At 42.1% G+C, this 19,522-nt stretch overlaps 5 protein-coding genes across 9 annotated transcripts; 1 reads left to right on the forward strand and 4 right to left on the reverse strand.

Annotated features, from left to right (window-relative positions):
- Positions 1-261: 261 nt before the first annotated feature.
- On the reverse strand, positions 262-3,072 carry LOC103968503 (3-ketoacyl-CoA synthase 10). 2 transcript variants are annotated; one of them, XM_009381746.3, is made up of 4 exons: positions 2,940-3,072; positions 1,827-2,231; positions 1,099-1,724; positions 262-1,008 (listed from the first exon to the last, which is right to left on the reverse strand). In XM_009381746.3, exons 1-4 carry the CDS (start codon positions 3,030-3,032, stop codon positions 453-455), a joined length of 1,680 nt encoding a protein of 559 aa, XP_009380021.2. In that variant the 5' UTR covers positions 3,033-3,072; the 3' UTR covers positions 262-452. The 2 variants fall into 2 exon arrangements, with proteins under 2 accessions (XP_009380021.2, XP_064943313.1); XM_065087241.1 differs by having other exon boundaries at positions 1,827-2,226; positions 2,940-3,063.
- Positions 2,735-5,575, reverse strand: LOC103968504 (protein WHAT'S THIS FACTOR 1, chloroplastic). 3 transcript variants are annotated; one of them, XM_065087244.1, is made up of 3 exons: positions 5,164-5,575; positions 3,539-5,034; positions 2,735-3,134 (listed from the first exon to the last, which is right to left on the reverse strand). In XM_065087244.1, the coding sequence occupies exon 2, from the start codon at positions 4,928-4,930 to the stop codon at positions 3,548-3,550; it is 1,383 nt and encodes a 460-aa protein (XP_064943316.1). In that variant the 5' UTR covers positions 4,931-5,034; positions 5,164-5,575; the 3' UTR covers positions 2,735-3,134; positions 3,539-3,547. The 3 variants fall into 3 exon arrangements, with proteins under 3 accessions (XP_064943316.1, XP_064943315.1, XP_009380022.2); XM_065087243.1 differs by having other exon boundaries at positions 5,115-5,575; XM_009381747.3 differs by having other exon boundaries at positions 3,539-5,575.
- Positions 5,576-5,826: 251 nt separating this feature from the next.
- LOC103969792 (ethylene-responsive transcription factor ERF017-like) lies at positions 5,827-6,387 on the reverse strand. The gene has a single exon (XM_009383440.2). It carries the CDS (start codon positions 6,385-6,387, stop codon positions 5,827-5,829), a length of 561 nt encoding a protein of 186 aa, XP_009381715.2.
- A 1,309-nt stretch (positions 6,388-7,696) lies between these two features.
- Positions 7,697-8,833, forward strand: LOC135595833 (FCS-Like Zinc finger 13-like). Its single transcript, XM_065087247.1, has 2 exons — positions 7,697-8,252; positions 8,412-8,833. Exons 1-2 carry the CDS (start codon positions 7,828-7,830, stop codon positions 8,557-8,559), a joined length of 573 nt encoding a protein of 190 aa, XP_064943319.1. The 5' UTR covers positions 7,697-7,827; the 3' UTR covers positions 8,560-8,833.
- A 234-nt stretch (positions 8,834-9,067) lies between these two features.
- Positions 9,068-18,087, reverse strand: LOC135583983 (oligouridylate-binding protein 1-like). Of its 2 annotated transcripts, none has more exons than XM_065087246.1 (12): positions 17,740-18,087; positions 16,689-16,750; positions 16,087-16,189; positions 14,704-14,780; positions 14,563-14,624; positions 14,364-14,451; positions 14,100-14,175; positions 13,992-14,022; positions 13,563-13,679; positions 11,639-11,721; positions 11,129-11,302; positions 9,068-9,608 (listed from the first exon to the last, which is right to left on the reverse strand). In XM_065087246.1, the coding sequence occupies exons 1-12, from the start codon at positions 17,860-17,862 to the stop codon at positions 9,330-9,332; spliced, it is 1,275 nt and encodes a 424-aa protein (XP_064943318.1). In that variant the 5' UTR covers positions 17,863-18,087; the 3' UTR covers positions 9,068-9,329. The 2 variants fall into 2 exon arrangements, with proteins under 2 accessions (XP_064943318.1, XP_064943317.1); XM_065087245.1 differs by having other exon boundaries at positions 11,639-11,724.
- Positions 18,088-19,522: the final 1,435 nt, after the last annotated feature.

The raw sequence follows: 19,522 nt of genomic DNA on the forward strand, positions 1-19,522 counted from the left end.
TTGATCAATCATAAAATTCTCATCTCTCTCGAACCATTCTTTAAATACGAAATCCATTGGATCAACATAACCATCTACCCAACTATTTAACTTTTTCAGTATAAAAAATTTATCGGGTTTTTATAACTTTTGTATCTTGAAACGATTATAAATATCTTTGATAACTGACATCATAGATTCTTCTTTTCATACGAAACTAAAAATTGCTTCTAATTCAATAAAATCATCATTTGTTCTAATAAAATCAATACTATCCCCATCTTAATCTGAATATTATTATTATTTTTTATATAATTCTAATATCTAAAAGAATTGACATACCTGCAGATAAAAAGGAGCAAACATAAGCACATACGGTAAACCGAACAACAGAGCTTGGAGCAAGTGTCGACCACCGTGAAAGCAAACAGAAGCCACCATGCATGCATATCCCATGCGTTAGCTTTGGAACCCTAGCTGCCTTCCGGATACCGGTCGACGCAGTCGAGCCAGGGGCTCCTGTTCGGCCTCCGGACTCGCCGTGTCGCCTTCCACACCGCGCTGTTGCACTTGAACCCGGAACCGAACGCGATCTGCCACACCCGGTCGCCACCACGCACTCGGCCTTTGGCTTCCAGGTACGCAAGCTCATACCAGATGCTGCTGCTCGACGTGTTGCCGAAGCGGTGGAGGGTCGCAAGGGAGGCCTCCATGTGGCGGTCTTCGAGCCGCAGATTCTTCTGAAGCGCGTCCAGCACCGCCTTGCTCCCGGCGTGGACGCACAAGTGCTCGAAGGCGAGCTTGTACTCGGCGATGTAAGGCTTGGTGCCAGCGGAGTCGGCGGTCTTCCTGGGGAGGAGGTGACGATAGAAAAGGGTGGCGAAGAAGAGGAGTTGCTCGGAGAAAGGGATGACGCGGGGGGCGAAGGTGGTGATGTGGGCCTTGAGTGCATGGCCTCCCACCTCCATGAGGTCACGGCTGATGCAGAGGCACTTCTTTCTTTCCTCGTCCTCCTCTTGATACACGCACCTTGAGGAAGAAATCATAGGATCTGTCACCGACCCAGTTATGGTATCTCTGCAACCAAGTACTAATTCACCAACTCAGTCGTGTAATCACCTGAAGCTCCGGCCGTCGGCGCCCTTGTGGGTCCTCACGATGTGCTCGAGTCGGTACTTGGCCCGGCGGAAGTCTCGCCTGCGGTTGGAGAGCAGGACCGCGGAGCACCCCATGCGGAAGAAGCAGTTCGGTATGAGCATCGACCGATTGCGGCCGGTGTACCAGGTGAAGGACACTGCCTCGGTGCTCACCACGACGGCGTAGCTGCTGGGATTGGCCCGCAGCATGTCGCGGGCCAAGTCGAGCGCGATCACGCCGGCACTGCACCCCATCCCGCCGAGGTTGTAGCTCAGTATGTTGCTCCTCATCTTGTAGTGGTTCAAGATCATGGCCGAGAGTGACGGCGTGGGGTTGAAGAGGCTGCAGTTGACGACGAGGATGCCGACGTCCTTCGGCCGGACGCGGCACTTGTCGAAGAGCTCGTCGAGGGCGCTGATCATGGCCGTGGAGGCCTCGGCGCGGCCTTCTGTCATGGTGGCGCAGTTGCCTGGAGAGAATATGGACTTGGGGACATAGGTCTCATCGCCGATGCCGGAGGACTTCAAGATCCGGGATTGAAACGTTAGGCTCTCCTCGTTGAACTTGCCGGACTTCCTCGCCAGCTCTATGAACTCCTCGTTGGACACCTGAGAGAGAGAGAGAGAGAGAGAGAGAGAGAGAGAGAGAGAAGCATAGCAGCTTAGGATATCAACATTGACCACCATGAACGCGGGCGTGCAGTTCACTACCTTCAGATCGTCGGAGGGGCGGTAGCAGGCGAAGTCGAGGAGGTAGATGGGCCTCGGCTTCCACATGAAGTAGACGGCGACGGTGAACGCGAGCGCAACAAGGAAAGCTAGCTGGGTGGGGAGATCGTAGCTCGTCTCCTCCCACGCCTTCCTCCACAGCGCCTCTCTGCTCAGACTTCCCACCACGGCGAGCAGAGGTACGGTAGCCCAGTACACGGCATGGCCGATAAGGTTGCGGTAGCCCAGCTTAACGTAATTCAGGTTCACCGACTGAAGGAAGTCCGGCAGCCTCCGCCGCACACGGACCGAGAAGGTGGGTGAACCGGCGTCGGGGCCGGAGGACTCGATTCCGTGGTTCACGATCTCTGCCGACAGGAGCGCGTGCTCGCCGGCCATCTCTCTTCTCTAGAGAAGCAAAAAGAGCTTAGCTCGTGGATTGTGTGATTACGGAGCGAAAACGATTATATATAAAAGGGGGAGGTGGGTGAGGAACAGCTGGTGTTTGCACCAACCAAAACCGAAAGAGAGTGTAGCTGAACCACCAGACTTCCCAACGATCGAATTAAGGTGACCTGTCTGAGAATAATTGCTTTTCCAGTGGAAGTGTGAATTAAGAAGGTGAACCACCATAATTTCTTTAGAGGTTGGATGGCTATACTAACTTCCAGCCACTAGTTTTCTGGGCCTGTTGGAATCGACCCTTTGAACCACCAAGTTATCCAACATTTTAGCCCTTCATGTACGTGATTGTACTTTATATTATGTGTAGGCAAATCATCCCTCACAGTAAAATGGAGGAAACAAACATATAGTACAGTTAATTACAATGAAAACAAAGTAAAATGTGAAAAAATAATGGCTCAGAAACTTATGAAAGCAGTAGATATTGGCATAAAAAAAAAAAAAAAAACCATGCAATAGATCGGTAGCGAAACTTGATTCTGAACAAGATCTCACCTCTCTTTTACCTTTTACCTATTTGCCTTGTCTAACAAAACCATTTATGTTCTTAATGATATCATGGGAATAAGACCCGTCAACAATATTTAGACACCAAAGGAAATGCTATCATTTTGAGAAAGAATAAATAAAAGTTTAGCAGAATCTTCTTACTTGGTGCGAATGATTCTTGAATTCTTGCTCTCTCTCGGACCGTGCAATGGAGTGCAAAGAAGAGATAATTTGCATACTCCGATTCATGTCCATTCCGAAGTTCAGTTCTCCGCTCAACCAGCAACAATGAACATCTCTTAATCATTCTGATTCCACACCCTATTTTCCAGCTCACATCATTGAAGCAAAAAGGGCCTGTGTAAGAACTATTATTTGTTTAGTCGACCAGAGTTAGCAATTAAGTGCATACCATAAGTAGGCATAAAAAAATATCATGCATATCTTGGCAAAAATCATGCAGCATAATTAAAACAATGATCGGCTTGAGGATTTTTAGTTTGTTACAGGATGCACAATCACTCTGAGATAAATATGAACCAATCATGTCCTGGCAAAAACTTGTATAATTTGGAACAAATATAGCCTTGAGGATTTTAGTTTGTTACAAGATGCACAACATATGTGAGACAGAAGACAAGCACAACATCTCGGATAATTTGAAACATTATAATTCATTTATTATCACAAAACCAGCATATCAATTAAAATTTCAGACAAGACGCCACCAATAAATCATGCATTCAGCATGAAGAACTAACCTTAAGTACTCAATCTTCATATGCCTCCTTTACCTCTCCGACATCCATCTCGGATTCATCTATAATGGAAGAATCATCCATCGTACCAAAGATCTCTCCATCCTCAACTTCCATCAAACTACTTCTATTGTCATGATTCCCCTCGATCAAATCATCCTTAGAATCAGAGAAATCACTATAATTGTTTATTCTCTTCCTCCTCCCTCTATAACCAGTAAGTCTGAGAATTTTTTCCTTCCAAAGCACCAAAGGGCATTTGTCTATCAACTCCGAACGATCATATGCTTCTGTCAGAAAGACACTAAACCGCTTACCCCTTTCAGAAACGTAAAAAATGCCAAAGTGTTTCAGAAGAAGCCGCATTAGCTTTTGAGGCATTACAAATTCCCTCCGAAAGTGCGTGAGGTGATCGGTGACAAGCCTCTTTTCAATGGTAAAACTCAATATCTCATGCATAATGGCTACTGCCCTTTTATCAAACTCCTGTGATCCAGGCATTAGTCCTCTTGCTTCAGCATAAGGTGACAGGTATGACCTCTTCTGAAAATGCTCAATTCGTCCACCATGTCTAAAGACCTTACCATAGTTTGGTGGAAACTTCATTGGAAAAGGCAGACAAAGAACTCCAGGCTCCCCTGGTGACTCTGAGATAATTCCTGTTGCCACAGCTTTCTTCTCTATCTCTGTAACCGCCCAAGAAGGGTTCCATGACGTGAGTTGCAAATACTCATCATCTTCTATTCTCCTGACTTTGAAGTGTTCAGGGAACATATGAATCCACTTCGTCCTGAAATCATACGGAAGGCCCATGTCTCTCCGAAAATGTACTATCTTATCGACAGGAAGCCTTTTATCCACAGACATCATCAGGAGCCTCGTAACATGCTCAACTGCCTTCTCCGAATGCTCTTCCAGAAGCCTAGCCTCTTCTTCTACGAGCTCCTCGGCTTGCTCCGTAAGTCCGCACCATAGCACTCCCTTCTTGTCCCTGTAGATCTCGAACAGCTTGGGCGATTTGCGGATGAAGTCCTCGACTTTATGGGGCTTACTCAGACTGATCTGCTGCCGATACTGCTCCAACCGCTTCAGAGGTATTACTTGTTCGGGCTCTTTCTTCAAAACCTCCATTATGACCAACACCTTCGAAGCAACCTTCCAGCATTCCGTGACAACTTCAAGATCATGCACCCGCTTCTTCTTGCTTCTGTCCTGGACCCGTCGACTCTTTGCCATTGATCGCTTTTGCAAGGCTGAGTAAAGCCAATCAGGAGAAAATGCACCTCTTCCCGTCGACACAGTTGAACATGATACACTATCACCGAAAACATGCAATAGGAGCCGTCTACCAACCGATGCAAGCCTCAGTACATCAGAAGCACCACGGCCTGACATTGATTTGACTAATTTTTGTCAAATATAACTCAAAGGAATATGTTTCTCTTATTTTTCAATGCAACCAGGATTCCCCTTCGTGCCTTGGTAACGAGGACCTGTGGCTGGACCACATAACCACCCGATGAACACAAGAAGTATGATCGAAGAAGCTTCAGAGTATATAGAGAAATCAAATTTGGACCTCAAATAATCTGGTAGCAAACCATCTGAATCCAACGTCACCTACTCACCAGTATGGTGCTCGTTAAAATGTCCAAAAGAAATTCATCTATCGATATGGGAGAAGGGGTCGGTGTGCCACGAGCGAACCGAATTTTTAACGTCGATGTGACGCCTTCTTCAATCCGACGGAATCCGCCGGCCGGCACGGAGTAGGAGAGAGGATAGTGGGAAGCGAGGTTACCGCGGCGCCGATGACCAACAATAGCAATGCGCCGCACTCCGCCTAATCTACGTCTTCCGCTACGCTTGGCCTCGGTCGCACATCCAGCCCTCTGTGCTAGCCTCGAGTTCGAGCGGCTGGCCAAGGTCGTCGAGCAGACAACGAGCTCTTCCGGGCAGGAGTCCGCCTCACTGGAGGAAACCGATAGTGAGAGAGAGGGCTAGGGCTTGGCTTAACGGGAAAGAAGAGCCGGCACTGACGGCCCGGTTTGGTTCGGTCCACTAAAAACACTTCCGTTTTCTATTACCAAAGTAGAAAACTGTAATACAAAAACATGAAACAACTTCACTCGTGTCTTCTACTGTTTGAATGATTGGGAACAACTTGTACGTCGTCGTTATTTCTTCCCTTTCTTTCTTGTTTTTCTGTGCTAGGATGGATCTCGATAAATACATAATGAATCTGAATCAGAGACTCTGACACGCATACTTGTATAGGAAAATTAAGACTCTTAGAAGTTCCAAAGAGGAACGCATTCGTTGCCGCCATCATCGTCGTCGTCATCATCATCATCATGGCCACCACCGCCGTCGCCACCAATCCAGAAATCATTGTCCTCCAGCGGCCACATTCCGCCAACCATTCCGGAGTCGAACAAGTCCGGCAACGACTCCTCCACCGGCTCTCCCGACATCCCCAACCCCGAGCTACTCTCGCCTGGATCCACCGCTTCCTCACCACCTCCCTGTCGAGCTTCTCCCTCCTGCGGCCGCTTCGCGCCTTCGTGCGCGTGTCGCACCGCCGCGGCCCGTATCTCGTACTTGCTCAGCTTGTCCGCCGACGGTATGTTCGGCGGCTGGTCCGGGAAGTTGAGCGCCTCACCGGGGCCGCGCAGGCAGTACACGGCAGCGTCGTAGGCCCTCGCCGCCATCTCGGGCGTCGCGAACGAGCCGAGCCACAGCCTCTCCCGGCTGTTGGGGTACCTCGCCTCCGCCACCCATTTCCCCCACTTCCTCCTCCGAACCCCCTTGTACTTTGGCGCCACCCCCTTGCTGGAACTCGGCTTCTCCATCCCCAGACGCAGTACACACGCCATGCACTGACAACATCAGGATGAAGAAAGCCTGTATTTATAGGAGAGGGAAATCGGAGTGCGGCTGGGGCAGCGCGGCCGCAGTAGAACAAAGTCCACAGTCGCTTACAACAGCCGTACTTGGGGATCTTTTAATGCCTGTGGACGGAGAAACAATATGTCCCACCGGAGAACGACCCAAGCGGGTTTAAGCTTCCACATGCACGGTGGAGATGTACGTACAAGGCCGCAGCATCAAACGGCGAAGGGTCGGCGTGGCTTCGCCTCATGGTTTGGAGGCTCGCCGGCCTTTGGACGGAGAGAGTTAGTTGCCGAATTGCGTCGTCTTCCCTAACACGGATGACAAAAATCCAAAACCATGCAATTTTCAACGATTTCGACAGCAAAAGAGTCGATTTTGTATGTTTATGAACGTCTGAAATCATATGATCCTGTCGATTCAAGTGTGTAATTGTTGGAAGTTTAATCGAGGATAAATTCCGGCCAAGAAAAGATCCTTAGTCCCATGCATAGTGGCATGGAATGTCACAGGGGTTATCTCCGGTGACTCTCTCTCACCGCAAGCTTCGTGTCTTGATGTCTGTATCGACGAGCTATCGCTGTTAAAAAAAAAAGGTTAACATCAATTACTGCTGCATTCACCACAGGCATAATAATAATAATAATAATAATATGATTAGCAATATTTGGTCAATCTCTATTATCATCTTAGACATATAAATCAATCAAAATATCTGAATCCGATCGAATGGGACCCAAAAGTGAGCCCAACGAAGGCCATCATCTCTGGCCCACACCAAAGATCCACCGTGGGAAGGGTATCAACGTCACGGCCTCACCCAATGACGAGTCGGCGTGGGCCTTCCGATGAAACACGGGGCTCCACTCGGCGTCACGTGAGAAGAGCGAAGCTTGGATGAGCGTGTAAAGTCGCACGTAGACCAGTTCAATGGCATGGAAGGATATTTTGGTCATTCGACTAGTCACTTTGGTACCGTTCAGTTTCGGGTACCACCTCAAACCGACGTCGTATTAACCCCCCGACACGTGTGGGTCACTTGGCCTGCTATCTGTCACCATCTCGCGGTCATCCCGGTCTTCCGTGCGATTCCTCTACTGCTTCAACGCTTCAGTATACGAGCCACCACCTCTGCTGTTTTCTTGTGATCTGGACCGTCCATCTATGTATTGGACGGTTTCGATTGCTCATTGCGGTGTAGGCGCTTGTATGTGAAAGCCTTACATGGGAACTCGCAGACCTTTTCCTTCGGCCGTGGTTTTCTGAAGCCAATCGTAAAGAAGCGACAGCGATTGAAGTAGACGTCGACGGGAGACTTGGAAGTCGTCTCAGGAAACACGGAGCGAAGGCCAATTACTCCACCTCTCCGGCCACGGAGATCTGAGACGACACAGGCCGGGATGGTGCATCAACCACGCCCAATCATCGGAAAGCTGCCGGACGCGATCGGTCTCGGTGACCGGATGTGGCTCACCGGCGCAATCCCGAGCCCGACCACCCCATCCGAGCGGAATTCCCTGTATCCGAGGAGGTGGAAGAATAGCGATTCTGGTGGCGTCGGACTAGGCATCGCAGTGGCGCTCGAGAAGGCCGGCGGCGAGAGCCCGAGGAAGCTCCACGCGACGACTTTACCGATCGCGATCGGTTCGCCGAGGACGAGTCGTCCTCAAGTGTGCCCCGGGGGTAGGCATTGGGAGAGGGCTCAAGGGGGTTGTTGTGCATCGCCACCGCCGGTCGCCACCGAAGAGTCCCAGGTGGCTGACTTCCTCAGCAACTGCTTTCTGTGTGGGAAGAGGCTACACGGGATGGATATCTTCATGTATAGGTATGCTGCAAATCCATGCCTTTCCCAATCATTTATTCTATATCGATTTCAGCTTCTAGCTTGCTTTATTGAGCTGATGAAGTAGAAATTAATCCGTAGCTTTGATGGATTCGTGATCGATCGTTATGTGTTCTAATCGAAATGCAACTTCCACCGCAGAGAGAAGGCGTTCTGCAGCATGGAGTGCCGATATCAACAGATGGTGAGCGACGAGTACCAGGAGAAACGTGGCGTTGAAGCCCCGAATCCATCTGGCTCGCCCTACTCCGGCGGCCAACTCTTCTTTACGGCTATCGTGGTGTCATGACTCCCCTTCGTTGCTGAGGCTGAGATCAGGGCATCAAATATTCCGGCATCAACGAGAGATGATCCGTTGCTTGTAGGCGGAAACGTGCGTTCGAAGTATGCACCTTTGTATGTGCATCCATAGGCGTATACGTTTGAAGGTTCGCAAGATTGAGCAAGAATCGTTAGTTGATTTGCCCGAGGAAAAAGATGAGACAGAAATTGTTACTTGTAATCGAAGTTTCAACACCTGTGTGTGTTTTTGCCAATAATTGAACTCGAGACATCTTGGTTTACTCTTTTTCTTCTTTGGTTCCTTCTTCAATTCTTCCTTGGAGCATAGATTACTAATGCCACCAACCACACCAACATACACATTTAATACTACCATTAGTTTGGGCATGACGTATCTGCAAAGAAAGCTGGGATGTTTCTAGGTAGAATAAAGCAGAAGAAGCTACATGAATGAGGTCCATGGACATCAAACCACAAAAGCAACACAACGAGATCGTTTATCCAAAGACTGGGACTGTACGGTAATACCAAACCCTAAAAGCAACACACTGAGAATTCCCTCAAGATCTAAATACAAAGAGATGAAAACTGTATATAAAGGATAGGAGGCTATTTATCAAACCCTACAGACACTCCATAGGTCTACATAATTGTGCAGTGCCGGTAATACAAGTATACACACGAAAACATTAAGTATAAAAGAAGATATAAGAACAATAAAAGCGAAATCTCCAAGATCCTCGGTCGATCATATGGGTCTGTGGATGCATACGATCACTAGTAATACATGAGCTGCTGTGCTGCACCAACATTTTGGAACCCGCCATTGTAGATAGCCTGGCTGTTTCCAGCACCCATCCCCATTGCAGCTGGCTTCAGAGCATGCTGACCCTGAGCATGAATCAGTGCCTGGTTGGCACCCATCTTGCTCAATGCCATTACACGATCATAACCAACGAGGTCGGTTGCAGAGAATCCAGGGAATGGAGCAGCCAAAGGTGGAGGCAGTGGCGTGGAGGCCGTTCCTGGTGCCGTCGGTTTGTTGCCCCAGGAACACTGAAACCAAAGCAAGTCAATGAGCTGATCAAACACAGCATTCGTACATATATGCAGTGAAGTCTATATAAATAATGAATGTAACGAGAAGAAACAAAGACATTCAGTCGGATAACATAATTTCATTGATCCATCAGAACATGATTTCCTACAGTGATACAAAAGCCAGATGGTGTGTGCACACCACAGGAGCAATCAAGGCTGCATCATTCAACAATCAAACTTCTTGGAGACTATGACGCACGAACACTACAAAATAGTTGTCATGTTCATGCGATATTCATGCTAAACACAGACTTGCAACAGCCCAAAACATACCAAGAAACTCGCAGCATCTACACCTATGGTAAACAATGGAATATATGGTAAGACAAATCATTTAAACAAGGCATCAAGAGATGATTAACATTGACAATATCTATTTAACTGCAACTAATGTGAATCGTGGTAGTACTTTTCTTACAATCTAAACAATCTATGAACATCATATTTACGGTTCATAACAAGTATTAATTGTCATATTCATGACAATCTTTTCCTACTCTTATACTGTGTCAGTGTGCATCACACTATGATGTGGCATGTGTGATTGTCCATGCTCCATTATTTGAAGGATGGTAAAACGACTCAAACAAGGATGTTAAGTAGCATTTTGTAGTTCCAACAGTTAAAGATCATTAAGGTAAAAGGTAGAGTATATTACATAAAAAGATAAAACTAATAACATTAAGAAAACAATTGCAAATACAAGCGAATTATTTGGTTCCTGAATCAGCGGCAACAGCCAAAACATAAAAAATATTTCATCCACGCTAGAAAATGTGATCTTCTGGCTAAAAGAAAAGGCGATTTTTCAATTTAATGAATCAGTGTCATGAAAAAATATATATCAGTGTTTGAATCAACCAATTAAAACTAGAGAAAGTAGGTTCTCTTTTTTCCTTGTTCATTCATTATATGACTTACCCAATCATCAGATTTGAAACTCATTATATAGCACAAACAGATGATACATTCAACAACAGAATTTTTGCCATTTAAGGTATGAGTAGCTAACTCGGATGAGTCATGTATCTACTGTCAAATATCAACTAGTCCAAGGCTGCAAATTAATCAGTCAAGTACATCATCCCATGTCAGCAGAGGACTTAGATTTAACACTGTTCACCACAGGCAAGCTCAATGCTTGTATGAAGTTTAAGTTAATATCCCAAAGGAATCAGCATTGGAAATACCCAGGCTTGCAGAAGAAGACCAACACTGGTTTTCTCAAACATAAGCTTCAATTGAGGACATCCAAATAGTAAATGAACACAGCTTAAAAATTGAATTAAAATTTGCCATAAAAATGAGTCTTGTAAAGCCACAATTTTGAACAGAACCAAAAACTCTGACATTGTATATCCATAGATTCAAAAACATCTAAGCTCCAATAATATATATATACATATATATATATATATACATATATATATGGGCACTAGAATTCAGTGTAAATGTACCAAATAATCCAACTATACCTTAATTGGCTTTCCACAAAATATTCGACCATTTCCCATTTGAATAGCCAAAGCAGCTTCAGGATGGCTACTGTATCTCACGAAACCAAACCCTTTATCGCGTTGTATACGAACGTCCTCAATGACTCCAGCACCAAGGGCATGGAAATAGCGGTGGAGATCAACTTGAGTAACCTGTCATTTTTTTACATTTCGACAACTCAGAACAAAAATGACCTCAACAACAGAAAATGCAATTTGCAAAATCAATTCAGACATGATCAAATAATTATGACAAGCACTGAATGGCAGCTAAATCCTCTAAAACAGACTGAAGCAGCAATAGGATACCCACCAAAGAATCAATATGAGCTTTGTGACATGTTGCATATAAATGAGATACTGATACCAGTAAAAAGTTCACATTTTGAAAAAACAAAAACCAATATACATCGGGTTGGGGAGTGACAGTTGAATTGATAGAAGAATATCATGAGGGGAGAGGAGAATGGAGGGAGGAGAGATGCTTGCCTCATGAGCAAGGTTACCCACATAGACAGTTGTATATTGTGGGTTATTCTCTGGACCATCATCATTTGTGTACTCTTGGCCATCTTCTGCATGGTAAAAATAATTATGGCCCGTAAATCAAAATGCTACTCCAAAAAACAAGATAAAAAATAACAGCTAATGTTGAACTATTCTGTCAAGCAATGATCATAAGTAAAACATGCTCGGACTCGGGCAATTGCATCTTGATGTGCCATCTAAATACAAGCTACAACCCATACAATTATTAATTCCTAGTAGATGGGTACACAATATCTTGCTGCTACATTTGAAATGACTATGTAAATATTACATTAGTATGACAAACAACTTACCAGGTACTTTTAGCAGAACATCATCTTTATCCATCAAACAATAAAAAATTGACTGGATAAATCAGGGTTATATATGACTTCACATTTGCAGAAGGTGATGGCTTAGGAATCAACTGGGCCCAAATGGTTTTACCATGAAGCATCCCCAACTTTAGATTCTTAGGACTAAAGTTCATCAACAGGCTTTGACTTACTCTATTCTGATATTTTCTTGATCTACTTTTTGCTAATTATTTAAAAAATAAGGTTCACAAACTAGCCAAACAACCAAAATAAATTCTCAATCTTTTCTCTTGATTTGAAAAAGCACATAAATGCTCAACCTAATTCAATCATTTTCAAAGGTAAGATACTAAAATGCTTGGGAAATATTCTAATGACAACCATTTAACAATAACTCCTATGTTGATCATTCTAACATATTTAAAAAAAATCAAAAGCCCGTCTTTTCTCTTGATTTGAAAAAGCACATAAATGCTCAACCTAATTCAATCATTTTCAATGGTAAGATACCAAAATGCTTGGGAAATATTCTAATGACAACCATTTGACAATAACTCCTATGTTGCACTAATTAAGAACATCATTCTAACATATTTAAAAAAATCAAAAGCCCAATCTTTTCTCTTGATTTGAAAGCACATAAATGCTCAACCTAATTCAATCATTTTCAATGGTAAGATACTAAAATGCTTGGGAAATATTCTAATGACAACCATTTGACAATAACTCCTATGTTGCGCTAATTAAGAACATCATTCTAACATAGTAGATAAACCAAGAGCAAAAAAAACAATGATGAAATTATCAAAAAAAAAAAAACTGGCCTGAATATTATATTATCAACCTTGGTACAAAATCAGAACTTTTGTAATGGGTCCTAGGGGCAATTGCTTGTCCACCCCTGTGACTTTACAAAATATCTTCTCAAATACAGCCCCTCAAAAAATTAGGAAACCTATAGACAACCCAGCTATCACCTCCCTTACCACAATTACTCTTAGTGCACCAGTTATATGTATGTGTAAAAAAATCAACAAGGACCAAACAAATCACAGCACCATTAACTGTAAAATGGGGCAAATTACACAATAATCTATCACATCATACTAATGTTGCATAAGTTTAGTGATAGGATAGAAACCACATCAGCATCATGGACTAAATTTATTCACTTGGTATTTCCTTGCATAAGTTTAGTGATGGCGTAAGTGCATCTGGATATATTTCAATGTTCTGCAAGGAAATACCAAGTGTACAGATAATTATTCCTGGAGACAGGGTACACAAACAATTCTCAATTGATGTAAATTCTAAAGCTAAACATATATAAAACCACAAACTTTGTACTGTAAAATCTAGAATGAAGAAGAAAGTCCATTACACAATCAAGGTAGACAAACACCTCAATTTAGTATGACAATCTAACTTAGTGGTTTAAAAAAAAAAATCTGAATAGCTTTTGCCAAAAAAAAATTAAATCAAGGGAAGGTCTACAAACATAACTGTGTAACTCACAAAAACAATATATTGTGTGCCTAGCTATTGCACCAGTTCAACATGTCACCCACCTGCAGATTCATTTGTTAGCTCCGCATTCTTGGATTCTAAATTTTGTTTGTCTTCATTAGCATTAGCTCCCTTCGTAGCCCAATTACAACGAATTTGCCTGCTGCCAAGCCACTTGCCTGAAACATGTCGGCAGAAGACCATTCAAGTCAAATTTGCAAACCCATGGTCGTCAGTATCATGAGTTAAACTACAGTGATCATCTTATGTTATAATGTAAATACATCAATAAGTGTTGCCCCATTAATCTTGGTATATGTAATCTATGCAATAAGCAACCACTACAAGATCAAGGTCTTTTTCTCCCAACAAGATTCAAATTGTTAACATCTACAGAAACCAGTAAAAAAATAAGACCAATGTCAAGCAGCCAGCCTAAGGCAAGATGATTGATGCTAGCGTAACAACAAAGTTGTTGAAGAGCAACTTACCAGACAAGTCATTGATGGCACTTTGAGCCTCCTACAAAAAGAATGGTAAAAGAAAAGGTTCAATCATACTAGAGACCTTAAAAGCTGATTATCAACTGATCAACTGACCTGTTGATTTCGGAAAGAAACAAAACCAAATCCCCTTGAACGCCCAGTTTTTTGGTCCCACATAACCCTTGCATCTCTATAGAAAAAGAAAAACACAGGTGCATGTGGTGACACAAGTTTCACATGAACATTTAGAAAAAAAAGAGCTGGTTTGCTAAGTTCTTACATGACCTAAACATAAAAGGCACCAAAAAAATAAAATTAATAAAATACAGAGACAATAATATTATACATATAACAAATACGAAGGTCAAGAAAACTTACGAGCAGCTCGGATATACAGAAAAGCATGCAAACAAGGTGGCATCTGTGACCTCGGGGCTAAGATCACCAACAAAGATGTTGTATTGCCCTGCATATACCAAAAACAAGATATTTTCCTTATGTCAGTGATTTCCAATACAGTACAAGCCAATCTGAACTGAAGCATAAATTTTGAGAAAGAAATTATCTAAAATTGGACCTGATGTGTCTTCTCTTTGCCCACTGGCATATGCCCAATTAACCTTAATAGGTTGGCCAAACCTGCAAATGCATGCAGCATAAGCATGACAAAGTACTAATAAACGGACAACAAAATACAAAATAGAATTGTCCAACTTACAAATGCCTCCCATTAAGTGCAACAATTGCAAGTGCAGCTGATCGGCGGTCATAATAATCAACAAAACCAAATGATGACTACAAAGTCAAATCAGAACAAGCATATTATAGTTAGAAACTAAAGAAATATACAATGGATTAAATATCAGTCTGTATATATATATGATGCACATTACATGTGCCACAATAAATATTACTAACCACGCCAGTATGCCATTGCACTGAAAACAAGACAACAATAAAGAGCAATACCAAGCATACAGCCAGCTACATACATGCCAAGGTTTTACAAAACAAGACCGGGCATGGGATTAGCTAGTGGACAAGGTCCGCTCAGCAAGTGACATTACTTGTATCATTGTTATCATTACTGACAACATTAGTGGTGTAACCGTGTAAGTGACTTGAATTATGTAATTTATGTAATTCATTCATTTAGAAGACACTCCTAAAAGACAACCAAAAAGAACTTTTCATTGGTTTGTCACTACTGGCCAAACAAGTCAAGGTGACAATCATATCGTGCATCCACATGGTACACTGTTGGTACCATAATGATCTAATTGGAGACCAATACTGATACGATGACCACTTAAACTATGGTGAATGCTTTATCCTGCAAGAGTACTAGGATGGCAGACAGAAAAACACAGAACAACTCTCATACAATCAAAGTGAATGAAATGTCGAAGACGTGAAAGATGTGAAAGCGACATATCCCATTCTGCTATAAAGCAAGCTATTTACTGTTGGATCAACATTTAAAACAAACAATGGAAATCCTAACATGCCAATATCCAGGTATGATAAAAAAAAATCATTAATGCAATATTACTAAAATATAAGCTGCCATATATATTGCAGGCAGACAAAAAGGCATCGTTTTGTCATATAACATTATCAAAATGAAAATTATAAACCAAGGCAACCATTAAGAACAAACCAGCATCACACTGTTCACAAAGCAAATGAACATCAATTTAGAAAAGGTTGTAAGCACAAAAGAGCATATTTCTCCATCTTATTAAAATCTTTTATTTCTAATTCACTCAACTTAATGAAAAAAAATATAGAACAAGATATTTTTGCAAATATTTGTAAGCCAAATTAAAAAAATATGGGATCCATGAAATTTCATATATAACACTGATACCAGCTTTTCACCATTTCATTAGTGCAGAAAATAAGAACTACACAAGTATTCAAACATCGAGAGAATTTTGAAACCAATTTAAGATCAACGTATTAATTAGCTAAATATATCTAAATTAGCCTATTTTTCACACTGATGTCAAAACTGAAACTGGAATCCTAAAGAAAAAAATCCGGGGGAAAAAACACCACAATAGAATGAGTTATATTGAAGAATAGAGAGGTAACTGACCTTCTCTTTCCTAATGAGCTTGCACCCTTCAACGGGACCAGTACTTTGAAAAACCTCTTGAAGAAGGGCTTCAGTAACCTGAAGATGCACATTGCCTACATACCTGGGAAAAAAATATCAGATCATATGACTAATCACCATATGACGACAAACAAAATTAAAAAAAATTCAAAGCACATTTTCAAACATCCTCAAAACACATCACTGATTTTAATGATGGAGGGGCTCTAACATTCTATATTTGCATATAATGACATGACAGGCCCTCATCAAAAATCCAGGTTATTTATTAGAATAGATAAACAAAAAATACTGGCGTATGATATCATATCTCCAACTAACAGGTCCAGAAACAAAAACAGTATCACTATTTCGAATGTGCCATATATAAAAGAGGGTACCAATCAAGATGATTATGAAATTCTATATAACTAAAACAACAACTTGCAGAGAACAAGCTAAACAATGGAAAAACTGAAAGAATGGAATCCCCCCCACTAATCCACAATCAAGAGAGGACGTAACTACACTAAAAGAATAAAAGGCATAAATTGTATGAGCAAAAAGATCAAAAGGAAAAAAAAAGCCCTAATGACACTCACACACTGCGACATGTGCTTGGATCAAATCCAGGAGGCAGATTCCCACTTAAGATTGGCTCTATCTGCAAAATAAAAGTGCAAATGAATAGGAAAACAGAAAAAAAAATAGGCCCCACAAACAAAATAAAAAAAAGAAACTCATAAAATTAAAGTAATCCTAAGCCTAATAAATAACTATATAAATCAGAAAATTCCACCAATAGAACAACAAGCATCTCCAAATACTATCTCTCACTTAAGTTTCCACAATAGTAACAATCATCTTTCACATCCCAGGGATTTACACCAAACTCTAATCCTTTAGCCTTCAATAGTGATAAATATGAACATGAAAAGCCAAAAGAACTAAGTATGAATATAAATGGCAAGGTTAACTAAAAAAGTTACTAATGCTCTTCCCTCAGCATTGCCGAAGACTTGAAATGAACTTGCAAATGAAAATTGAAAATTCAATAATCTTTATACAAACAACTTGGTTGATTCCAGAAAAAGAAAAACACATAAGAAGTATGACGCAATACTATGGAACAATTTCTAGAATGTAAATATGATCCCCCCCAAAAAAAAGTATGATTTTTTCAAGCAGCAATAATTTATAATAAAAAGATCGCCGCAAGATGCATAGACTCTTAATTACTACGACGTTAAAGCAACAATACGAAGAAATGGAGCAGTCCCAAATGCCCCCAAAGTAAAATTTCAGAAAAATGTAACCGAAATAGCGCTAATCAGGAAACGAGGGTACGGTGCCAGAAAACCCCTGGTTTGTGGATTGCTGCATAAATTTACTACCAAGAACCCGCGAAAAGAGGGAACGACGAACAACATGAAGAAAACCCCAATTTCGTAATCCAACACATAAAAACCCTCATTTCGAGATCCAAGAACCCTAACATCCATCATAAAATAAACATATTCTACGAGCTACACATGGGGAAAAAAATTCAAATTGAGTAACAGAAACTACACACTACGACCAAGGATGAGATTTTTAAGAAAACATCGCAACCGATCCAGAAAAGGGAATTTGAGGGCGAGGCGTGGGACGGACCTGAGGTGCGGCCAAGAGGCCAGGGTGGGGGTAGAGGGACTGCTGCTGCTGCTGCTGCTGCTGCTGGACGAGGAGGGCTTGCTGCATCAAAGCCTGCTGCTGCTTGAGCCTCAGCTGCTGCATCCTTTCTCGCGCTAGGGCTTCCACGCACCACTCCGATCCGATACTGATCCTATGGAGGGTGATAGGATTAAGGTTTACGAGGAAATAAAGACGGAAAAAAATTCAAAAAAAAACCCTCGAAATCGAGGGGGGAAAAAAAGAGACGAAGAAGAAGAAGAAGAAGAAGAAGAAGAAGAAAAGGGGTAAGGAGAGCGCAATAGTGGGTCGAAAAGAAGGAAAGATATCGGCCGCGGATGCGAGTACTTAGAGCATCAGAGGCAAGATTTGGGATGATGCCGTCCGATGTCCTCTCTCGTGACATATGTCGTAAAACGCCGGATCACGAATTAAAACAAGCCTAATTATAATTGAATTCTCTCTTTGATCAAAGGATTTAAGAATGGAATATATTAAGGGGAAAGATGAGTGAAATATGATGATCTGAGTCAACTTAGTAAATAAAAGGATTAGTCAACTCAGGATTTGACGTCCAAATAAATAAAGAATTTGCTATGGTCCGAGGTAAACAACTTTGTGTCGTGTCTCGAGGCCGACATGGCTTGGTTCGGGATCGAACGACGAGGATCTTTGCTCGGGGTTTCTTGGGGCTGTCGGAGTGACCAATTGCGCGGACCACCTGGGATCGTCTGGATGCCCTGGGGAAGGCACCTCCCCCCGCGTCTCGGGGAAATCGCCTTGTCTCCCTACCTACGCACAGGTTGGGTCGGAAGCTCGGCTCGACCCCTCCGACGATCAAGTTAGAAGATGTGGAGTGGAGTTTGTCGTATATCTTCCTCCCCTTATCGTTTCAAACTTGGGGGTATTTAAGGAAATTTAGTGTTACCTGACGTGTCTGCCTGTGGGAGTAGGATCGTACCTCTAATGGCGTCTGATATTATCGTTGGCGTTGCGTGAAGAACCGAACCGCCGCAGGGCATGGGCATGCTTCGGTCATCGTTCTCCTCTGCCTCGGCCAAGTATGTTGAGTCAGACGACGACAAAGTCGTTGTCTGAGAGCGGGTGACGTCAGCGCACATCGCGTCGGCATTATTGCCCTATCATTAATTTATTATCGCCATCAGGTCCAATCTTATTCAACTGTAATTAATTTACTTGTTCATGTTACAACCCTATCATTTGCACAGTAATTTAAAGGTTTATAGGTATCCACAAATTCCGGCCAGATTAATGATTTTTGGGTGATATCACATATGAATCAACGATCAGAAATAAATCCTGCTTCCCTTTATTAAAACATCAACAGGGCTAATTACAATTTTCTCTTTTAAATATTATATTGGGTTACTATAACTTCCAAATTATTATATTTTTAGTTTTAATAATACCATCTATTTTTCTTTTTACGAAATCCTTTGGTATTATATATATATATATATATATATATATATATATATATATATATAACTCTCATACATCTTACCAAAAGATTTTGGGTCATTTTCTCATTAAAACCCCTCAAAAATACTTTTTATTAAATAAAGTTCCTTTATTGAAATTTTATTTTGATCCACTTTATATTTATTTATACTTAAATAAAATTATTGATAAAATCATCTTAAAAATTTAGAAATGATATTGACATCACATTTGACTTGAATGATGAAAATATCAAGTGGTTTGGAGTCAAGTTGTTACGCCTGAAAATAAATAATATTATATT

Source organism: Musa acuminata, chromosome BXJ1-10 (assembly GCF_036884655.1).
Source record: "Musa acuminata AAA Group cultivar baxijiao chromosome BXJ1-10, Cavendish_Baxijiao_AAA, whole genome shotgun sequence".
Classification (NCBI taxonomy): domain Eukaryota; kingdom Viridiplantae; phylum Streptophyta; class Magnoliopsida; order Zingiberales; family Musaceae; genus Musa; species Musa acuminata.

Excerpts from the sequence above, each read along its gene's own strand:
- LOC103968504 (XM_065087244.1), bottom strand. The coding sequence starts at position 4,930 with ATGTCAGGCCGTGGTGCTTCTGATGTACTGAGGCTTGCATCGGTTGGT.
- LOC103968503 (XM_009381746.3), bottom strand. The coding sequence starts at position 3,032 with ATGGACATGAATCGGAGTATGCAAATTATCTCTTCTTTGCACTCCATT. Across the intron at positions 2,232-2,939 it reads TCAAGAATCATTCGCACCAA|AGAAGAGAGATGGCCGGCGA; the intron begins GTAAGAAGATTC and ends TTGCTTCTCTAG. Across the intron at positions 1,725-1,826 it reads GCCCCTCCGACGATCTGAAG|GTGTCCAACGAGGAGTTCAT; the intron begins GTAGTGAACTGC and ends TCTCTCTCTCAG.
- LOC135595833 (XM_065087247.1), top strand. The coding sequence starts at position 7,828 with ATGGTGCATCAACCACGCCCAATCATCGGAAAGCTGCCGGACGCGATC. Across the intron at positions 8,253-8,411 it reads ATGGATATCTTCATGTATAG|AGAGAAGGCGTTCTGCAGCA; the intron begins GTATGCTGCAAA and ends CTTCCACCGCAG.
- LOC135583983 (XM_065087245.1), bottom strand. The coding sequence starts at position 17,862 with ATGCAGCAGCTGAGGCTCAAGCAGCAGCAGGCTTTGATGCAGCAAGCC. Across the intron at positions 14,781-16,086 it reads AGCTCATTAGGAAAGAGAAG|TCATCATTTGGTTTTGTTGA; the intron begins GTCAGTTACCTC and ends TTGACTTTGTAG. Across the intron at positions 14,625-14,703 it reads GCACTTAATGGGAGGCATTT|GTTTGGCCAACCTATTAAGG; the intron begins GTAAGTTGGACA and ends ATGCATTTGCAG.
- LOC103969792 (XM_009383440.2), bottom strand. The coding sequence starts at position 6,387 with ATGGAGAAGCCGAGTTCCAGCAAGGGGGTGGCGCCAAAGTACAAGGGG.